This window comes from Paramacrobiotus metropolitanus, unplaced genomic scaffold (assembly GCF_019649055.1).
Source record: "Paramacrobiotus metropolitanus isolate TYO unplaced genomic scaffold, Prichtersi_v1.0 Parri_scaffold0000073, whole genome shotgun sequence".
Lineage (NCBI taxonomy): Eukaryota > Metazoa > Tardigrada > Eutardigrada > Parachela > Macrobiotidae > Paramacrobiotus > Paramacrobiotus metropolitanus.
The window spans coordinates 342,847-364,171 of NW_026570293.1; the positions used below are offsets into that span (position 1 = coordinate 342,847).

The window sequence follows — 21,325 nt, forward strand, 5'->3', positions numbered from 1 at the left end:
CGTTTAATTATTACAAAGCAACAACAAATATTTTCAGCTTAACACTTCGTTAACCAGCGTGATTTCACACCGGAGTTGGCCTTATTAATTCAGTAACTAATTTCAAAAAAATATTTTTACAGCAATTTTTGGGCTGTGTGATTGAAACGTCTAGTTTGCTTTGCTGCTGTTTTCGGCACAGTCGGTGCAGCCGGAAGCCCAGGATAGAAATGGTGGAACTCACCATCTTTTTGGGACATACACGTTCAAATGGTCACACCGTTCAGCTGCGTGAATGTATGATATCGAAAACACCAGGCCATGTACTGGATACAGTGGCCAACTGATCGATTTTCAGCGACATATGAGGCTCAGATCGCCTACAAAAAATGAGGCGCATTGGGAAATTTGGGAGGTTGCCCAATGATGCCGCTGTTCGACTGAAAGTTGCACGTGGAAAACGACCAGAGCAGCTAACAATCAGGCGCGCGCATACCGCTAGGGCAATAAAAGGCACTTTAATTAAAGTTTGAAGACAGATTTTGGCGCCAGAAAAAATAGTTGGAAGTAAGAAGCGAAACTGTGCACTGATCTTGTAGTGCTAGCCTGCAGCGGTAGACTTTCCAAGTACTTCTGACGCGTGCAGCTTACAAAGTACGTAACAGAAGGAAAAGACTAGGAAGCAATAAAATTTGGATAAAATCTTTTACCAGAATTTGGAAAGCCTTGTTTGAGCTGATTTGTAACGTCGGTAGAAAAAGGCGGACGTAAACCGCATTTTACGGCCGTTTTCAGACACAACAATTTCTGTCTAGCGGTAGTGTGCGGAAATGCAGCGGCTGTTTGTTTTGGCCTTTTCATTTACATATGACGCCGGCCTAGGATTGCTATTTACTCAAACGATGTTGGATGCTTTTTTCAATGTTGAGAAGCGAATGCTTTTATTTAATATAAATATTTGCACGCTAATGGTTATGTGCACTGACTGATGCCGACTAAAGGCATACACAGGCAATATCAGTTAGCCTGTTACTTCATTACTTGCTACCGATAGACTGCTTGAAGTATAGTGCAAATTATTTTAAAATATTCAGCTGTATTCCTCTTCGTCCGTTGTGCAATCCGTGTTGAGGTCATTCCCGACTATTGATCTGACCCATTCATAAATTATCATCGAATCTGCATAGAGAGACGGCGGATGCTCGAACCCAGATCCGCTAAAAAATTTTTGCCGTAAAACATATTACGTAGTAATTCCAAAATTTTAAACAATAAGACTTACTATAGCCCTTTATACACTCCATACGCGTAATAAAACTTATCTTTGGATTTGCAGACTAGGGGCGCACCGGAATCACCGTTCGAAGGGCCGGTTAGACGTGGAGTATAAGCACAAACAAAACCAGAAATTGGGATTTGGGAATCGCAGACAACTTTATCCATAATTTGGGTTTTGATTTTTTTTAACTTTGGCGAGATGGCAATAATGTCCGGATCGAAGTTTTCTGAACTGCGATGGTGTACGCGCTGGCCAGGAAGGCTGGTGTTACCCCATCCGTACACGTGGCACTTATCTTTGTTTGCAATCTCCCGGGTTGCTGGAGTCGCAAAGCATAACGGCTGAACATGCTCGTTCAGATCGAGAGGCTGTGTTAAAGCCAATTTTTTAACATGACCGCCACAAGCAGCTTACCACAGAAGCATACCGGAACTTACTTGAGAAAACTTGAGTAAAGAAGCATCGTACACTACTCCTATTGTCGTGTCAGGATTGTATAACGGATTGACTGTTCTGCCAGGAAAATCCACAATTTTTGCTGTGGGATCATTCTTCTCTTGCACATCCCATGCCCCAATAAGGGCACGACAGGTTCTTCTTTCACAGAATTTGCACACGTGGGCACTTGTAATCGCGTAATTTCGCGATAGCTGAATGGAAAATAAACAATCAGCTAATGCCACGATTTTAAAGTGATCAAGGTTACCAAAAATCCACCGCTCTCAACTTTCATCTGATTTTCTCCTGATTCAAATATAATGGCAATCATGAAAGGAATTTCATGGCGGGAAGTAACTTTTCCTCCCGCGATTGCGTCTATTTGTTTAAAAGATACTGTGAGAAGAATAACTAAGCCCCAATGAAACACCATTTTGGCACAATCTATGTATATGTATCTATAGTGAATACAGCTTAATAGAGACGTTTCGTTTACCAGTTGCCGAGTGTTGGCGTATCAGTTGTAACCAGCTTAAATAGCAATGTGCTATCCGCGTTACACGTAGCATAAGATCAACGGACCCCTCGTTGCCTGTTCAACGTGAACGTTGTTTAAAGGACGAAATCTTATTAACGGACGAGCCACCAGTGTCCTTTAATCCTAACGTAGTGGTAAAATCGGACTCTGATTGCTTGTCAAAGAAACAAAATTACTTCGTGACAAACACTCAACAGATTACAAATACCTCGAGTTGTATACACTCGACAGATTTCTCTACAGATTACCTATGCAATCTTTGAGTGAAAAAAGCAGACTTGAACGCAGGCTCACGAATCGCGAGCTGAGCCATAAAAGTAAACAGCTGTCGTTTGCAACGCTGCAGTCTGAGAGATGACGTGGATAACTGAGTATCAGCAACTGGATATCAATCCACCTGGTTCCGGGTGCTCCCGCTTTTCCTTTGAAGCAAAGTAAAAGGAACCCATTTGGCTGTGTATAATCAGACGCTTATGAAGTTCGGTATCCCCACGTACATCTTGAAAATGAACTTGTTAGAGAAGCAGAAGAACCGTACCTTCTAAGTCACGTTAGTCGCCCGACCATCAAAACCCATAGGACTCAAATTTACGAAAGCTGGAGAAGCACACTAGCATGGAGGATAAACAAACTGCTGGATGAAACGTACCGCTGTGGTGTTGATGTTCTGAACTTGCGTACTCCGAAGTGTTTAATAGCCGAATTTTTTATGTCACAGCTAGCGCCTAAAGTATGGCTGTCCGTGGTTATCCCAGCGAAGGGAAGGCGATTCCGTGAGGTATTCGCAAAAATGGCGATGTAGGGAAATTGAATTGTTGACTACGCAGTGTGATCCACACAGCAGATTCACGGTGTCAGCGCCGCATTGCTGGCTGAGACCATCGTATTTGCGCTTGAGCCAGAGCCAATCAGGTAAACGATCTTTCGGACGGCTGTCGTGTGCCTCGAGCCTATAGATAACAGGAATACAGTGATAGTATGGATCTGTAATGAATATACACTGCTGCACTGGTTCGACAAAAATTGTTGCGTAAAAGACTGCATGACTGAGTTGGGTGCTCCCGATTGGTGTCAGTACTGAATTGAATTGGTTGGCTCCCGCCCCAAATGTAATTTTATCTAATCTTTCTGGATAATGAAAAGCAGTGAAATCAAGAATTAGTGTTGCAGTGCGACACGAAGCTGACGTTCAACTGAAACACCATCGTTCTGACTTGTACACTTGCCTATTGACAATATTTACGTGAAACGACAAATCACAACAAACAGCATGTGATGCACAAATGCGCATGTCGGTTAATTCAAATCACTTTTGCGCCGACAGACAACGTCTGGGAAGTGAATTTCTATCTGGTGCAGCGCGAAAGCTGCCGAGGTAGAACCTAATAAATTTTTTCTATGGGAAAACACAAAAGCCGATTTCAGCTAACAAACATCTGCCGGCAATTGGGCTTTTCACATTACCACTGTCCAAACCTGCAGAACATGTTCTGCACTTTGTACTGCTTCATTATTTTAATTAGATTTGTATAGAAGGACAAAATAATGCTGAAGCTCAGACATCCTGAAAAAAATCATTTGTTGTAAAAATCATTTTTAATTATCGTTTAATGTTCACGACATTTACTCCAACGGGTGGCATGAGCGTGCAACATTGATTAAGGCCATGGCTAGTTCGGCTTTATTCAGTTGAAGAAGGTCGGTTTTTAAGGTTTTTGAAATCGTATTCCCTTTCTTGATACTTCGTTATATCCTGTTTAAATTGAGAAAACTTCACAACTTAAAACCAGAAAAAGTGGCTGCAAAAACACGGTTTAAAAGCTGAATCGAAAAAATCGCGCTAAAAAATTAAGTAGTCTTCGGGTAACCAAACAGAACTTTAGAATGACCACCCAGAAAATCATGTACATAGTCGTCCTGCACCGAGCTAAGGCTTTTTTTTGAAAAAAAATATTTTAAACTTCACAAACTTTAAAAGAAAACATATAGGGTTCTGATTTTCGTAAATAACTTCAGAGTTAAAACAATTTTTTTCAAAGTAGTTCTCGCAGTTATACTTCTATTATTCTATAGGTATTTCTATATCCAATGCATCAAAATTAAGAATTATTTTTGATCGCCTGAATTATGTTTGATTAGTTTTTAGTTTTCAAACTTTATCTGGGGCATTTTAAACGGTAGTTTTCGAAAGTTTATGTACGTTTACATCACTCATGGCGACTGTTTCAGCCCACCACACATATCAAACCATAGGGACTTTCCAGGCAGCCATTGTGCGCTTAACGCCAACGCGTGCTTCGACTTCAACTACACCATCTGTAGACGTGAAAATTGCAGATACCGGCACAACTGCGGAGAGTGTGGAAAGATGCACCCATATTCGAAGCGCCTCAGCGCGTATCAGGACAACCAACCATGCAGCAGAGTGAGCAGGGACAGCGGCGGTTTTACTAGCAACAGCTTATTGAATTTGTACTCTTGCCCTGATGTTTTCTAGTATCCCATTTCTAATTTTAATGTTGTAAATATTTTTTGCGACCTTTCAATTGTTTCGGCTCATGGATTACTCAACAGATGCAGTTTTACCAAACATTCAGATGCTTGGCACAATTTGCTGTTTAATCAGCCTAATCACGAATTCGCTATAAGCCGGAATCGCATTATGATAAGAATTCGAATTTCTACGATGAAATGTTTATTGCAAAACAAAAGTTCATAAAATGTTACAGTTGCGAAAAGCTGTGGCAATAAAATGTCGTAAATGTAAAGTGAAATTTAGATGTTGCGAAATGTCGTAGTCATTAAATGTACTCGGTGAGGTTTACATCACTTGCAAGTTATACGTACTTGCATCACATTTGCTGTACCCGCGCGAGTTTAAGGGACAGAAAATTGCCCTGGACCGCCCGCACTAGACGTCGGTTTCTTTGATGTCAAAGAAGCCGACGCCTAGTGCGGGCGGTCTGGGGCAATTTTCTGTCCCTTAAACTCGCGCGGGTACAGTACAGACTTGTCATTTGTAGCTGACAATCTAGCACACTTTTCACTATCTTGTATTGCACCTGACCGTGAATGTTAATTTTGTTGTAAATATTCCTAAAAATTGGAAATTCTTACCTCAACTGTTTATAATGCCGCGTAGATAAAACTGAATTTTGCGGACAAAAAACCCGGTTTTGATACGCCGCCGATGTTTCTGTTCATGACAATCGTCGTCCTTATTTACTGGTTTGCGCGACGGCTTAGAATGTGGGAGATATCAGCACACTACATCCCGTCGCACTCAAAGCGTCGAAAATATCATAGCGTGCAATATTAATCGTCAGAGTTTGGCATATGAACTGAAAGTTGGATGTGGTAATGCTGCTCATACGCATAATTTTAGACTTCTGAGCTTATACTGGATTTTGAAAACACTTATGGGACACAAATATAATATGCCAACGAAGATAAGTGCTTTTCTTCACCCCACAGCAGAGCCCCCAATACACACTAGCCTATCCTGCAACGCCGAGCTTTAACTTTGGAAACCCCTTTCGAGTACGGCCAGCATTTAATTATTACAAAGCAACAACAAATATCTTCAGTTTAACACTTCGTTGACTAGCGTGATTTCACACCGGAGTTGGCCTTATTAATTCAGTAACTAATTTCAAAAAAATATTTTTACAGCAATTTTTGGGCTGTGTGATTGAAACGTCTAGTTTGCTTTGCTGCTGTTTTCGGCACAGTCGGTGCAGCCGGAAGCCCAGGATAGAAATGGTGGAACTCACCATCTTTTTGGGACATACACGTTCAAATGGTCACACCGTTCAGCTGCGTGAATGTATGATATCGAAAACACCAGGCCATGTATTGGATACTGTGGCCAACTGATCAATTTTCAGCGACATATGAGGCTCAGATCGCCTACAAAAAATGAGGCGCATTGGGAAATTTGGGAAGTTGCCCAATGATGCCGCTGTTCAACTAAAAGTTATACGTGGAAAACGACTAGAACAGCTAACAATCAGGCGCGCGCATACCGCTAGGGCAATAAAAGGCACTCTGATTAAAGGTTGGATTCGGGTCAGCTTACTAAGCAAAGACAATGGATGCGAGCCTGCGATCAATTAGCAGATAAGCAGAACGTCTCATCAAAAACATTCTTTCTTCGCCCGTAAATCTGGCGCACGTACTAATGAATTTCTTTTGTCTCAGTGGTCAGTGTTATTGGCCAAACCTCATTAAAACAAGAAGTACGACTGGCTAGAAGAACTTACAAACCAATGGGATGCTTCTGGTGATTTCCATCAAAAAAGTCAGCCCGGCTGCTCAAAACTGCTAATCAGCGAAGTGTTAATGAACTACAGCCACTTGAACAGGGATTAATGCAAAACAAATGAATGAAAATAGGAATAACCTTGGTTGGAAGAGAAAAGCAGCAGACACAAACGACTTTACTGCGACTGGATCTTAACTGGATCTTCGGCCGCATTCCTGTAACTGCTGGCAAGTCACAAACAATTACCACACAGACAGGAGATTAAAATAATACAAGTAAGAGCCAGAGTCGATACCATTCTGAGAAAAATTAATTTGCAAGCGCGAAGTGCTGCAATTAACCTTTCGTCAATGAATGTTGATAAAACTCAAAACATAACTTACACAAGTAATTACAGTAAAAATTATTGAGGAACACGCGACACGATAATTGTTTCTGTGCTGCTGTCCGAGTAATAAGCCACTTATTTAGATTTACCTTTTCAAAAAAATTCTCGGGAGTAGTTTCTTTTTTTGCATATCCTGGGCGTGATATGCCAGTTCTTCATATCTGTCTGTACGTCACGCAATGCGGACCAATCGCAGTAAAGGGTATGTGGCTATGGCGTGAACAAAATTGCTTTTCTTGGTTTGCATAGTTACAGTATATTAATATACTGTAACTATGCAAACTAAGAAAAGGCTGAGGCTATTTTGCCGCAGTAAGAACAATATACATTTTTGAATACACTTTGTTTGTTATTTGTACGCGGAAAATTCTGTTGGGAATGCCCTTTATGCACGGAACATATCCGGTTGGGAATATTGTGTAACTACTTTTCTAAAAGTTTAAAACGCACAAAGGTGTACAAGTCTCATTATTGACCGATCCTCTTCAAATTTTGCAGGAAAACGCATGCTACCATGCAGATCGTTTTTCCATCGAATCAGCTTTCCAGTTTCCACCATGTTTTCCAAATTTAAAATCATTAATTAATTAATTACATATTAAAAATTTTAAACCGGAAAAAATGTGACAATAAGGACAATACGGCATGAATTATTTTAGGCTGACTTTTTTGACAGCATTTGACACAATTTAAGACAAGGTTAATTGAAGGTTAGCCACTGGGATCAACTAGCGTTTAATGTTACTACGGCGTTCTTAATGAAATAATCAAGCAGAGTCCTGCAAAAAAGAGCCAAACGTAAGCCATAAATGAAATTCAGACCATACAAAGTCAGTAGTAAAGGAAGTCAGAATTCATAAAATGCAAAAATAAAGTAAATGAAGTAATACATGTAATTGCACAGCAGTGAAGAAAATGTTAAGGTCACGAAACATAATAATAAGTATATGGCTTTTATTTCTCAATATGTACAAAGCGAGCTTCGCTCGATCAACAATGATAATCAAATGAAGAATTTGTCCCAATTAACATGAGAAGGGACTGAGTTGTCAAATTAAGTATATGAAAAACGATTATTGAAAACAGCACTGAAAAAAATAGAAAGGTCACTTCTTTATAGTGGTAATTTGAGTACGGTCAGGAATAATGACCATTTGAATAGGCGAACTGTACGGCTTATTAAAATCTTATTATTTATTAGTTTAATATTATTATTTTATTATTATTTCCGATCCTTGAGCTTTATTCCCGATAAAGTGCAGTAAGCATCTTATCTAACAGTTTTCGTTTTTCATGTACACTGTAAACAAAATAACTAAACAGTATTACCGATGTAATATAGCCGTGAATTTGAACTACTTTGTATAACGTAGTGTGCTTGTGCTTGTATATTATGTTATTCTGATGCTGATTGCCTATTAAAATATAACCCGTTAATAAGATATATAACCCGTTAATACTATAGACACTCTTTTTTAATTGATTTATTTGTTTTAAGACACCTTGGGTCTTTATAAGCACCCTTTTTGCAGTTTTTTAAGTGCATTTTTGCGCAGCTCGTGATAAGAATTAAGTACAGTACTTATCATTATGTAAGTATGTATTATGATGCAAGGTTAGCTACAAAGTGTTGTACTTTTCCTCCGGTATGCTGTGACTGAAAGGTGAGTAGGTACAGAGTACTGAACTGAAAGTACAGCACTAAACAAACCTTAAGATAATAATATTGATTGAGTTATCAGGTACAGGAGATATGACGTATAATTTGTTGTAGAACGCTGCAATAATACAGCCTGGTCACGCTAAGTTCGGACACGTTTCCCCAAAAATTACCACAAGTCACCCGTCTATTTTTGTACAAATATAATCAACGTATGTATCCATCAACTTTTCCATGTAACGTTTGTACGATGAAAGCATGTTCAGAATTACAGTGAGACTGAAACTAGGTCGACCCAGCTTCGAAAGGCGAGTCGACCCATCTGTTCTGGGATACAGCTTCCATTTCACAATTCGTTTAAAAATTCCACACCTTTCCTAGTCTAGCATAATTAAATTTCATGGTATTGGCCAACCAATTCTCTTCCGGACGGCGCATAACACAGCCCAATTTCTACCAACACTACGTGACCTTTGCAGCCTTCCTGCGGGCACCTAGAAAATGCAGGATAACCTTTTTCGGGCGCTCGCCGTACAGCCGTGAGCGGTCGAAGGTGTCTGATCTTGATGAAATCTTGTTAATATGTCGATGACTACAGTACAGATATGCGTCTACTCTTTGTTTTTTCATTCTCACAAAAATTCCGATCCGTTTCGTACCAACGAATTCCGATTCCAATTTTGGTGTGGCTAGATCCGCAATAAAAATTTACACTAGAAAAGTGTTTAAAAAGAAACATAATGAAGAAAAGTATTTTTGAATTTATTTTATGCACCTGTCCGAACTTGGTGTAGCCAGGCTGTATCTGCGAATTGTCCACCTGTAGTAGTCCCAAGCGGCACATAGACTTTCTTTATCATGTGTATTATGATATATCCTCTTATCCATCCTGCAGTAAAACCTGCTAAGTTGACTGACGAATACGATACGTTTACCAGTTTCTAACACCCTTCCAAAAATTTGTAAGGAAAAGACTTTTCAGACATATTATTATGTTATCTATTGTAAGTCGTTAGATAATATTGTAGAATGTCTCTTATTTATTACTTCTTCGAATTTTTGAATTTCGAAGTACGAGTACAAAAAGTTGGTACATGAACGCGTGCCTATAAAAAAAAGTAAAATGGGCCCCTATAAAAACGAACAATATTGTGTTTTTACTCAGTTACTGTTATGTACTCAGTATTAATCAATAAGTTGCGTATATAAAACAGTGCGTTAAAAGGGTGGCTGTAAAAAACCAAGGTGAAAAAGGGTGGCTTTAACGGTTTCCAGCCAGCATGTGCGAGTACAACTTGTGTAGGAATCTAGCAGCTCAAACACTTATGCTAGGTCCATACTTCAGTTGTAAGGAAAAGTTGTACAACAAATCGTAGTCTTAAAATGGGAACTACGATTACAACATTCGTAGTTGCAGTTACCAGGATGTTGTGGCAATGTTGTGCAGTTTCTACTTTCTGCAACACTTTCCGACCATACTTCAACCACAACTAAAATTTAAGCCAACCCAGCACAGACGCGATTGGGGGAGATTGTCCCGCTTATTTTTATTAACAAGCGGAAGCAACCCTTTTATTAATTTTATAATACCACTGACCAAACGAAAATATACAGAAATACAATATATCAATCATGGTCGCTATCATACCAAAAAAACCATCATAATATAAATGCAGACTTTTGTAGTTACTACAGTGAATCGAGTTTCTAAAAATGTATCGGCATAGTTATAATAATACAGAGTGAGAAACATAGCTTTGATGTTACTAAAGAGGGCAGAGGTCTGTAAAAAAATGGCGCATAACCTGCAAACTACACAGTATTAACCGCTTTTAACTGGAAGCCTTTTTACGGCCCAGCGCCCTTTAGTAATTTTACCATTTTTATGCTCGGCATCAACGAACCCGGCTGCAACATACCGGCGCGATCCCGCCTAGGTACTGTCGCGCATAAAATTCCTTTAGGTTAGTATTCCTTTAGGTTATGATAATCAGTTCATAGGTGACATCATATTGATATCAGGTAATGAGTATGTTTCAAGTAATGAGTATGTATGTAATGAGTGTGTTTTATTATTTTAAAGAGTATCATAGCAAGTATAGTTATAGTGACTGAGTTATACACACATGTAATAATAATTATGGTAATTCTGAGAAAATTAGCCATTGGCCAGTTTTCTACAATGTTGCAGAAAGGAAGAGAAGCCCCTCCCTCGTGCAACATCGATTTACAACAAATTTTTTGTTGTACAACATTTTTCTTACAACACGCAGCGTCCATACTTTCGAGAATTACAACCAAAAATGCTACAACAAACTCGACTCTCGTGCATACTTTTTCTACGATTGTTGTAAGATTTCTATTGTCTTCCGAATTACAACTGAAGTATGGACCTAGCATTAGCGCGCGTTGCAAAGGCGAAACGTAAACAATCCGAAGAACACGAAAGCCGTAATATGTATCAGTATCATTAAATGTGTTTATTTTGCAGTAAGTAATTACTGCAAAATATTTAGCAATTAATTAGCAATTTATTAATTAGTTTATTTTAGTTTTTCGGTGATGAAAGAAACAATACCCGACTACGGATATCAATGGAGCTGAATTTTCGAGTAAATCTAGCATGAGAGCCATCATACGGTAAATACCATCGATGGATGTTTGGTACAGGCTGTACAGCCGCGCAGAAATCGCGTGACAAACACATGTGGCAAAACAAAGATTTTGTGACTTTTGTTGGCAACAAATGAAGACTGCTGATTGCTGGTGAAGGTTTTATACGAGTAATTCATGCAAAAATTAAAATTAATATTGTACAAATGACGTTTTAGGTTGTAAAAATTATTAATAACCGTTTTATTAGTACCCGGACTTTTTATACACGTACTTAATTGTATTCCTGGTATGCGGTAGAGGGGCGGTGCCGGTGCAAACACGCTCATTGGCTATATGAGTGGTCTAACCAACAGAGAATTCAGCATAGCGCTAACAGGGCAAACTACAAGTGCGCAGTGTAACACAATCTATAATTACCGAATTTCATGGTGCAAAGCGCTGGCGGTTATAGGTCACTGCTGTCATAGATTTCTATGTGACAGCCAACATTTCCCTGTAGATCAGATTATTCTCTACGTTTTGGTTATGGTCCTGGTTTCGCTAACAGATCGCTGGCTGAATGAGCAGTATTTAAAGTCACTGTTTCGAACATCTGCTTAGCGACAGAAACGGCGACTTCCGACCACTCACAGGTTTTCACGAACTGCCGTCCGTGTGCGGCTGCTCTGTCGCATACCATCAATTGTTCTTATTACTATTACTAATATCATAGTGTAATTACATATATAGCTGATAGTGAGATTTCTCTTCAAGCGTAGGTGATTAACTTGAACCCTTATGTTAACGAAACTCCATTTCGCAGAGATGGGATGGGGTAATAGAGACATTACGTACGTGGCTCTCTATACTGACAATGAGAGCAGCGGTGTGCCATAGCTGTTTTGTGACCACATAATACAAGTACTTCTACAGGCATAGACATCATAGTTACTATTAAAACTGCATATTCTTTTATAATTCGGCCTGCACCAACAAGTTTATTTGTTTAAAATTTACATTTAATCGAAACACAACAAGATTAAAAGATTTCTAACTCAAAAAACACGCTGCACTCAAATGCATAAGTATCATGTTACAATGTAATGCCACCGAAGAATAGGTTTGCCCTCTTACAGAGATTTTGATATTACAGACAGTCTGATAAGACAATGCCCTTACAGGCCAATGTCAAAAGTAAGAAAGAACTTTTGGAAGAAAGAACTTTTATGTGGCCAAAAGTAAGAAAGAAGTTTTAGAAGAAAGAAGTTTTCTTAGGTCAATAGTAAGAAAGAAATTTCCCCAGTCAAAAGTAAGAAAGAAATTTTTGTTATAGCTGCTGCAATGTATTGCTGACAAAAATGTATTGCTGCAAAAACTTTTATTCTAACCAGAACCTAAACACATCAAAACAGTTAAAATGTTTTTTAGCTGACAAAACCCATTCGCTTACAAACTGCTTAAAACCAGATTAAAAATGGTAAAAAGTGAGAATGATTGCGTCTGCTGAACTTGTCTATGCATGAATAAAAAAAAGTACAAAACGAAGTAACGACACAACAAGAAATGAACCACGGAAAAACAGCCGAAGTAACGACACAATAAGAAATGAACCACGGAAAAACAGCCGTGGCACTTTCTCACAATCGAAACGTAAAAACGTGGCACTGCCGCACTGCATACGGCCACAATGAGTCGTACAAGATAAGATGCCGGCTAAGTTTCTCGGCAGAACTTAGCGATTAATTGCATGTTAGCCATTGCGGAGCGAATGCTACATAATGTAAAACTATCCCTTGGTGATCTCCAGGATGTTTCCAAACATAGGCTTAAAAAGGCAACAAAGAATCTCAGCAAATTTCATTGTCAAATTTTGGCTTTCATTGTCAAATTTTGGCTGCACAAGAAACGGCTTTGCATCTGCAGACTTTATGGATTGCATTGCACACACACGCACAGGTGCATCGCGTCTTTGCGTAACGATTGTGCTATCTACGCCGGGAGAGAACAGACCAGTGCCCGCGTGCCCGTCAGCTGTACAGATACTGGTCTAGACTGGAAAAATTTGTTGTTTTGCGGATGATCATAAGGAATCAGACCAGATCACACCTGAGTGTCACCGCAAGAATACTCTATTCAGCGTGGTATCTGCCGCTTTGATATCGCCTTGCTTCCCGCTCGTTCTAGTGAGCCAGTCAGCAATACACGTTTCAGGGAAAGCGCGTAATGTATTGCGCATGTAATCTGCATAACAGAGTTAATAAATTTAATTTGTGTTGTACATAATAAATTGGCATCAACAAAAATTTCTTCTTACTTTTGACTGGGGAAATTTCTTTCTTACTATTGACCTAAGAAAACTTCTTTCTTCTAAAACTTCTTTCTTACTTTTGGCCACATAAAAGTTCTTTCTTCCAAAAGTTCTTTCTTACTTTTGACATTGGCCCACTTACATACTTAGTGCGCTGTCTGGGATTATTGAAAAGTGCCTGTATATCATAATGCGCAGGAGGAAAGGTTCAATTGAATCTTTGAAGCTACTCTATTACCCCATCTCCTCATCTCCATTTAGTGAGAGCAACGCTAATTACATTTTTGTCCTTTAACATCGACGAGTTGCAGATAGAGCGGCAGACAGAAGAAGAAGGACTACAGTAGTAGACTGTGCTAATATTATAGAGTACCTTGCGTATTACTTACTACGTATAGTAGTCGAATTACATATATCTTTTATTATAAAGATATATGTAAATTTAATCTAAAATTTAATAGTTTGATAGTGACGTAACATGAATAGACGGGGCTGTCACACTGTCACCGAAATTCTACCACAAGAAGAAATATTAATTAAAGAAATACAATATAAAAATAAATATTTTGTGACGTACAGAGTAACTTCAATAGGCTAGGCTGTCACACTGTCACCGAAATTCTACCACAAAAGTGCGCAATATAAAACCTTAGAAATAAATTGTAAAATATAATCATATTTTAAGTCAGTATTAATAATCATAATAAATAATTATGAAAATTATATTTAAATTATTAGTTTTTAAAAATAAGGAAAATAAAACTTTTGTAGAAACATCCAATTCCATTCAGCAAAATTCCATTAAAAACGAAAACTGCTGCCCCGAGCCTTGAGCTTAAAAGTCTTAGCGATTAAGAAGTTGGTCTGAACCTCGAACTCGTAACGCAATTGCCATTGGCTAGCAAATGCCACTCCTAGAGAAGTTTCTTAATCACTACCGATGAAGAAGCTGGCCGATCAAGAAAATTTACGAAATTTCTTGATCACTCCGTTAGCAGAGCGATTAAAAAGACGAGCGATTAAGAACTTTCCTGGCTCTGGTTTTTAATCGCTCGTTTTCCTTAGCGCATTCCCCTGTCAATGTCTGAATGTTGAATGAATGTCTCAAATTGATCAGATAATCACGATAATTATACCGTTGGATAATAACGAGGAAAAAGGCTGAACAGTCAACCGTTTAGTATGCTCAGCCGGCATTTTGAGTGGCATGCGCTTTGTAACACTGGAAAATACACAAAGCTGGCGTTATCTTGTCTGCTTCGCAGTCAGCGAAAACATTCCGTCGCGGACTCGCTGTGCATATTACGTATTATTCGTAATTCGTATAAATTAACATTTAACGGTATAGTTAGGGACCATACACAAACTACGTACAGGAAGGATTTTTTGGGAACGTAATTTATGGATAGTCCCTTTAAGTATCATCTTCCTTCGTGTAGCTTGATGCTTGTGCTGTGCTAAACCACCCCCTAAAATGTGCGAATCAGAATCTTGTAACATTTTGGTTACAGACTTCCATAGACCGTTCGAAAACAAGCCGTAAACTAAAAACACTTCGTGGCATTTCCTCGCGGAAATAGTTCCGTCGGCTGTGGTATATATCGAGAATACATAGTCTATATACGGCTTGTTTCTGAACGGTGTACAGGAGTCTGTAATCAAATTGTGACACGCACCTGATTGCAACAATTTTGGAGGGTGGTTAAGTACTATACAATGTACGACGAGAGCATCCTATTTACAGAGCAGACAATTCTTATTTCTTGAATTTATTGTCGATTTTGTTTGCCATACCGCTGGCAAAGTTTTGCCAGCTGTCTAGCAGCAACGCAGCTGAAGTACGCGTGAGGTGGCCCATGCAGCACGCAGCTGGAATGAAAATCGTCAAAAATTCGTATGTTAAATTCTTTTGTATAAGCTCAAAAAATACAAAATAACGCATACCATTAGGCAAAACAACTGATTTTTCGTTTTTATTTTCGGGTTATTTACTGTGAACCTTTGCTGTCAATTTACCTGTCTATGGAAGACTCTTTCGAGGTTTTTTACAGGCGGCTATGCTAAGCACGTACGCTCTCAGTGCCAAACCTTGATCTAACGAAACCAGAAAATCAGCTATACTGCCTAATAGTATGCAATATTTTATATTTTTTAAGCTCACACAAAAAATTTAGCACCGAAAATAACAAAGTTACGAATTTTTGAAGATTTTCATTCCAGCAGCGTGCTACTGGAATGAGAATGTGCTCATTCTAGCACCTATTTCCTCCTAGAAATTAGCCCATTGGGTGTGTGTGGATTGAACCAAAATTGAAAAATTTGATATTTTGGAAAAACCCGATAACAACCGCACGGTAACTGATGCAACAGCAAACAGGTTACGGTTTAATGCAGTTTCTGACGGCTGGTTGTTTCCATCGGACTTGCAAGGTAACTTCAACTCTTGCGTCTCGATCAGTTATTGTTTAAAAAAAACCAACCTCAATAATTTAGGAGAACAAGCTTCTTTCTCTGACAACTTTTATCACTGTCAAGAAATTTCATTAAGTGTGGAAACAAGCTTATGAAACACGCTTATGAAACATTATAAGTTCACTTTGAGTAAAGGCGCTCGACACGCACTGCAAAAGTGTTCTGTAACTTACAGAGCGTTTTTGTTTAGCTTGTGTTTTGTGACTGCGCGCTAAAGTATGGATGTTTTGTATCTTAAAGGAACCCACTGGGTTCCTTTAACTTACAGAACACTTTAAACGTCGAATCTGGTGGCTGGTTTCTATAAACCAGAATCGCACTTTAACTTACAGAGCACTCTATCGTGTGTTTCGAGTGCTCCTAGTAAGTGATAAGAATGCAACATCGATTTTGTACGTTTTACGTCATAGCTGCCGCCTTAGGTTTCTCTGGTGCTCCAGAACCGGCAATCAGAATTCTCCCTTGACCGGTTTCAATTTAAATGGCAAATTCTAAATTAAAAATTTGCTGAATTTCTGATCCTGTATCTGTGTGCGTGTATATAAGACTTTTGCGTTACATGTAATTGCTTATATCCTTACAAAGTCTATGTTAGGGAGATCCAGTAAAATTGAGTGAGTCGATAGCACTCGAAGCTAGCGATCAAGTCGATAGAGTCTGGAACACAACCAGCGGTCAGTGGCTTACTTTAGTAACTAAACCAACAACTTTGGATGGTTGCACAGTTACACTGCCAGCAATGCTAAACTATCCTTTTATAAGGTATTAACCGTTCAAAAACAAGCCGTATATACTTAGTCTTTGTATGTATTACGTATACAGTATCTTTATGTATGCATAACTCACTGCACTCTGCAAGGTTTTGCCCTTCGGAAAATACTAAACCACTCCCCTAAAATGGGCGAATCAAAGGCGTGTAACATTTTGGTTACAAATCTCCATAGACAAACCAAAAACAAGCCGTTAACACTATTCCTATGCGAAGACTGGTCTTCCTCTTTTCATCGTGTTAAGTCTGCATCTGTGTGCAGCCGACCGGAATAGTGTACAAAGACTAGAAGTAGTCTTTGTAAATAAATTGTAATTATTCTAGTTTAACGGACTGCCAACTGGTGTCAGTCCGCTCCGGAAATTCTTCTTGGTTATTGGATGACTGGATGTCATTTTTTAAGCCGTCGCAGTTATACGAACAACATGGAAAAAACCAGTAGTAAGCTAAACCTTCTGTCCGGCATAAGCAAACAATCTGTTGTAGCCCATCTACATCAAATCAAAGCCGTGTGCGAAGCAGTTATCAGCATAGTAGCCGGTTTTGAAAAATTCTTGGTTGATACGCTACCAAAAATCTAAGAACGGTGTAGCTAAGACGATTTGCTGCGAATCGGGCGACATTCTATATACTGAAGTATGGTCCAGTTGTTGTCATAAATATGCTATCAAAAATCGGAGTGTATAAATAATGACAATGAGCAACTAGCTTGCCCAGAATGCGATATAAACCATCGCGACAGTCAGAAACGATGCTTGTATATTGTTTATTGTACAGGCTGGCAGGTTAAGGTAACCCATTAAAAGCTAGGGTCGTAAAGACTCGTAATCTAGCATGGGAATTTGAGCCTGACTATAGAATTAAAAAAAAAACAAGGCGAAATTTAAAAAAAAATAATCGAGGAGGAGCATTAGCATTTAGCAAGCAATGGTGACATGCTTCAGGGTATTATGAAAAATAACGTGGGAACAGCTGCTCAAAATGCCGTTTCCGTTTTCGGCTGGCTTATGATGTTGTTGATGTTCAGCCTCTCAGCCAGTGTGGATTTACCCGTTCTTGTCGATGCTTGTGCGGTGCGATTATTTTATAACGTACGGTTTTTATTTCGCAGTACGTTACTCATTTTCAGCTGCTACCGGAACAAATAAGCGACAGCACATCATATCGCTATATTATAATTGTGCGCACTCTCTCGATCTCTCTCTGGAAGTAATTAATTTACTACCCGTAGAGACCTTCAAGTCCTTCAAATTTTAAAGTATTCTGTAAAGAGCAAGTTGAGCTGAACATGCTGTACCAAAAAACCGGAAGAAAATCGGTTCTGTGGCCAAATAACTGCAGCCTGGCCACTTGAAGGTATGTCGCCCATTGACTTGAAAGTCTCTTGAAGGTCTTGGCCACCTGAAGGTCTCTACGAGTACTTAGGAAGTACTGTCATTGCAAAAGGAAGCTTCACTGCTTCAGGTTAGCATGCAGGTAAGGAAAAGCGTAATTAGGGCCTTATGCACAATTAAAGTATTAGGCGCAGTCCGCAGATTACTTAATCTATAATTAAGAATAAAAAAATCAAGGGAACCCTAGAGTAACCTTTCAACCCCCATAAACAGTGAATAAATGATTCATATTTATGCCCGCACATGAAAACACATGTTAGGTCATCCGTAGGTCACAATACCCCTTAAATCAACACATTTTTGCGGAGAAAAATAAATTTTATAACGGTCCATCTTTTGTCGAATTCAGGCATAAACTGTACGGGAATAAATTAGGTTCTGCTCGTGCAAAATCTTGTACTTTGCATCTGTGATCTGCATGTCTATAGCTAACTCTTGCACAAAAAAGTTTTAGGTCTACGAAGTCACCGGGGATTAGTAACAGCAAAGCGACTTAATTGCAGCAATCCAAAATTAACTGTAAGGATTCAATCTATATTAGCGGAAACTATGTAACCACCTTTTGCCTGAATGGCTCAACAATACAGTAAGATTTTGTTAATTAGTCTAATACACACTGCGTGGCCCAATCTCACGATTATATAGCGGCATATTCCGGAAAAAACAGGCGTTAATATAAATAATTTAGGAGTATCGTATAAACTAATGAAACATCAATAGGAGTAGTAAGTGCTATGGAGTTGGAAAGGAAATGTCGAGTTAGTCTGTCGAGCAGTCTACAAGTTTGTACGGGAGATATGGGTGCGATAGCTTACTCGCCACGCATCGTTACTCGACCAGAACACAACACACTTCACACACCGCTGTTGAACCCGAACCGCAACTTGCCGGGGCATTCCGCATTCTACGCCCGCCAAGAATTTTCTTTTGTTTACACACGGCTTTCGAAGACCAAAAACAGAAACTACAGTTTCATACATGTTACGACGGATATGCGTCGCATACCGTATTACGGTAACCGGTTACGGTTACGGTTCGCTGAACCTGCCGCAAAACATTAGGCCTGTATTATCCTGGATAAGTGTACTTATTAAAAGTATACGTATTTAATAATTAACCACATGGAATACAGGTTTTGAACATAAAATTTTCGCACACAGTAACTCTACCAATCCGTACTGATTTTATATATTGATATTCCTTCTGTGCTAACGGGAATAACGTAAACCATAAAATTTTCGTTTCTCTGACAACGTTTCACTTGCGAACTCTTATTCTGCACACTCAAAATTTTTTGCTGCATTTTTTTAGCCATAGTAGAAACGAATTAAATAAACCTGAAAGTTTTGATAAACACAAAACCCGCAGGGGTTGCCCATGCGTCGCACAGTGCGTCTCCTCCACTGTGACGTCATCGTAGTCGATTACAAACCTTTTAGTTTAGTAATACGTATTATGATACCACTAATATCAGCAGCATATACACTAATTAATTGATACATGACCTTTTTAATATTAAGAAAAAAAATTAGGCGCCATTGCTTTTCGTAAAGTAAAAAGTTAATCGGTGTAATGAGTATAATAGCAGTCGCACCGCTCCGTAATAATACAATAATATAATTCGACAAATTAAATTAATACAGACCGAGTCTGGCCGTTTCTGCCGACTTACCTGGTTGTAGCGCACTAAAATAGTGGCAGGACATCTTTGGTAATATAAATAGAACCCCCGATATCAATTCGTTCACAACAAAGTTTATTTTTACGTCGCAAAATCAGTATTCCATTGTTCATCCAGAATCAGAGATAGGGTGATGGTAGGCCCATGTGGTTCAGTTCTCCCGCGGGCGCAGCCGATGTGCAACTACGATATGCATCCCTACAGGGCGGCAATTGCTTAAACTTGGAAGGGGTGTACCCGCATGACATAGCGGAGCAGTGTCTTCGCAGAGGGCGTCCTTCCAATGTTACTTCCAGTGTTTGAGGTTTCGAAATGGCCGGTCTGACGCAAGGGTGGATAAAGAATAACGCTCTCATGGGAAAGGTATGTGAGAATTTAACCCGGCACTCTGAATAGTGAATACCACTTGAGAGTTTTCGCTGTATGTCCAGTTCAACAGGAACTTGTGGATGGTGGGGTCAACTGGGAGGTATCGGTTTCGGTCCTAGCTGGGTGCTGCAGCTAGTAATGCGACTATCATGATTTGCATATTCCGCTCCTTCGATCGCTCTACGGGCGCAATTAAATTCATATCAGACTTGCGGATTCGGAAGAACCGGTTGCAACAGATAACTTTTACGATGGTCACGGCTTTTGGACTGTAACGCAAGCATCAGATGCTGTAGTACATTTAAAAATCACACGCTGTATCGATCCCGATATCGGAAATCAGTGAATGATCTAAAATAAAATCTTTTTTGGAAAGCCCTGAACGGATTTTGCTGTAGCGGTAGATATTAACCGTTTATAAGACTAAAAATAAAACCAGACAGGGAACTAACGGCGCCTTATGTTTGGTAGGAGACAGGCTTCAGCCATGCTCCATCCATACTTCACCTCTATACATCCTATTTGCATAACGAATTGCATGATTTCAACTGACTTGCAAAATACAGGTCGCACCGGTTCGGTGGTGCACCGTCCAGACTGTGTGGTCTGAGTCTGAATAATAAATGGGTGTTATTTCATTCATGTGCTAACATTGTTAGCACATTCATGTGCTAACATTTCTGCGTCTGCATTGAAATTTTAAGAGATGTTTTCAGTCGTCCATGACAATGCACCCCCTTGTTTTACATGGAGAAATTGACGCAGTCATTATTGTTTACCCTACGGGCCAGACCCTTGTAGCAGTTGCTGATGCTGCAGCTCTTAATTAAGTGATGGTCACTTGAACTTGAATGCAGACAAATACTTCGCCAATTTCTTGTGCTTCGGTTGAATTTTAACTTGAATATAAATTTGGCTTTTGACTTGGAAGCATTTTAATCACTCGAAGAAAAAAAGCCAACGAATTGATTAATGAGATCGAGTCAACATAATAATGTAATAAGAAACAAGCGATTATCGCAACAAGCCGCATTCAGCACACTTTCATTTACAAACATAGTCAGATGTTGCACACCTACTGAGTAGTGAGTACTCGTGAAACTGACCGGTAATAGTACGAATATACAAGGAAATTTACGCTCCTTCAGTCACGTAGCGGCCTCGCGGAGTAATTAACAGCCAAAACAGTGC

General features: G+C 39.3%; 1 protein-coding gene across 9 annotated transcripts; it reads right to left on the bottom strand.

The window, feature by feature from the left end:
* Positions 1-619: 619 nt before the first annotated feature.
* Positions 620-20,528, bottom strand: LOC129594990 (transmembrane protease serine 9-like). Of its 9 annotated transcripts, none has more exons than XM_055491877.1 (9): positions 6,695-6,914; positions 6,497-6,557; positions 2,884-3,184; positions 2,483-2,733; positions 2,193-2,288; positions 1,965-2,074; positions 1,696-1,908; positions 1,262-1,626; positions 620-1,196 (listed from the first exon to the last, which is right to left on the bottom strand). In XM_055491877.1, exons 5-9 carry the CDS (start codon positions 2,263-2,265, stop codon positions 1,070-1,072), a joined length of 888 nt encoding a protein of 295 aa, XP_055347852.1. In that variant the 5' UTR covers positions 2,266-2,288; positions 2,483-2,733; positions 2,884-3,184; positions 6,497-6,557; positions 6,695-6,914; the 3' UTR covers positions 620-1,069. The 9 variants fall into 9 exon arrangements, with proteins under 9 accessions (XP_055347852.1, XP_055347854.1, XP_055347855.1 ...); XM_055491879.1 differs by having other exon boundaries at positions 6,497-6,554; positions 6,637-6,914; XM_055491880.1 differs by having other exon boundaries at positions 6,637-6,914.
* Positions 20,529-21,325: the final 797 nt, after the last annotated feature.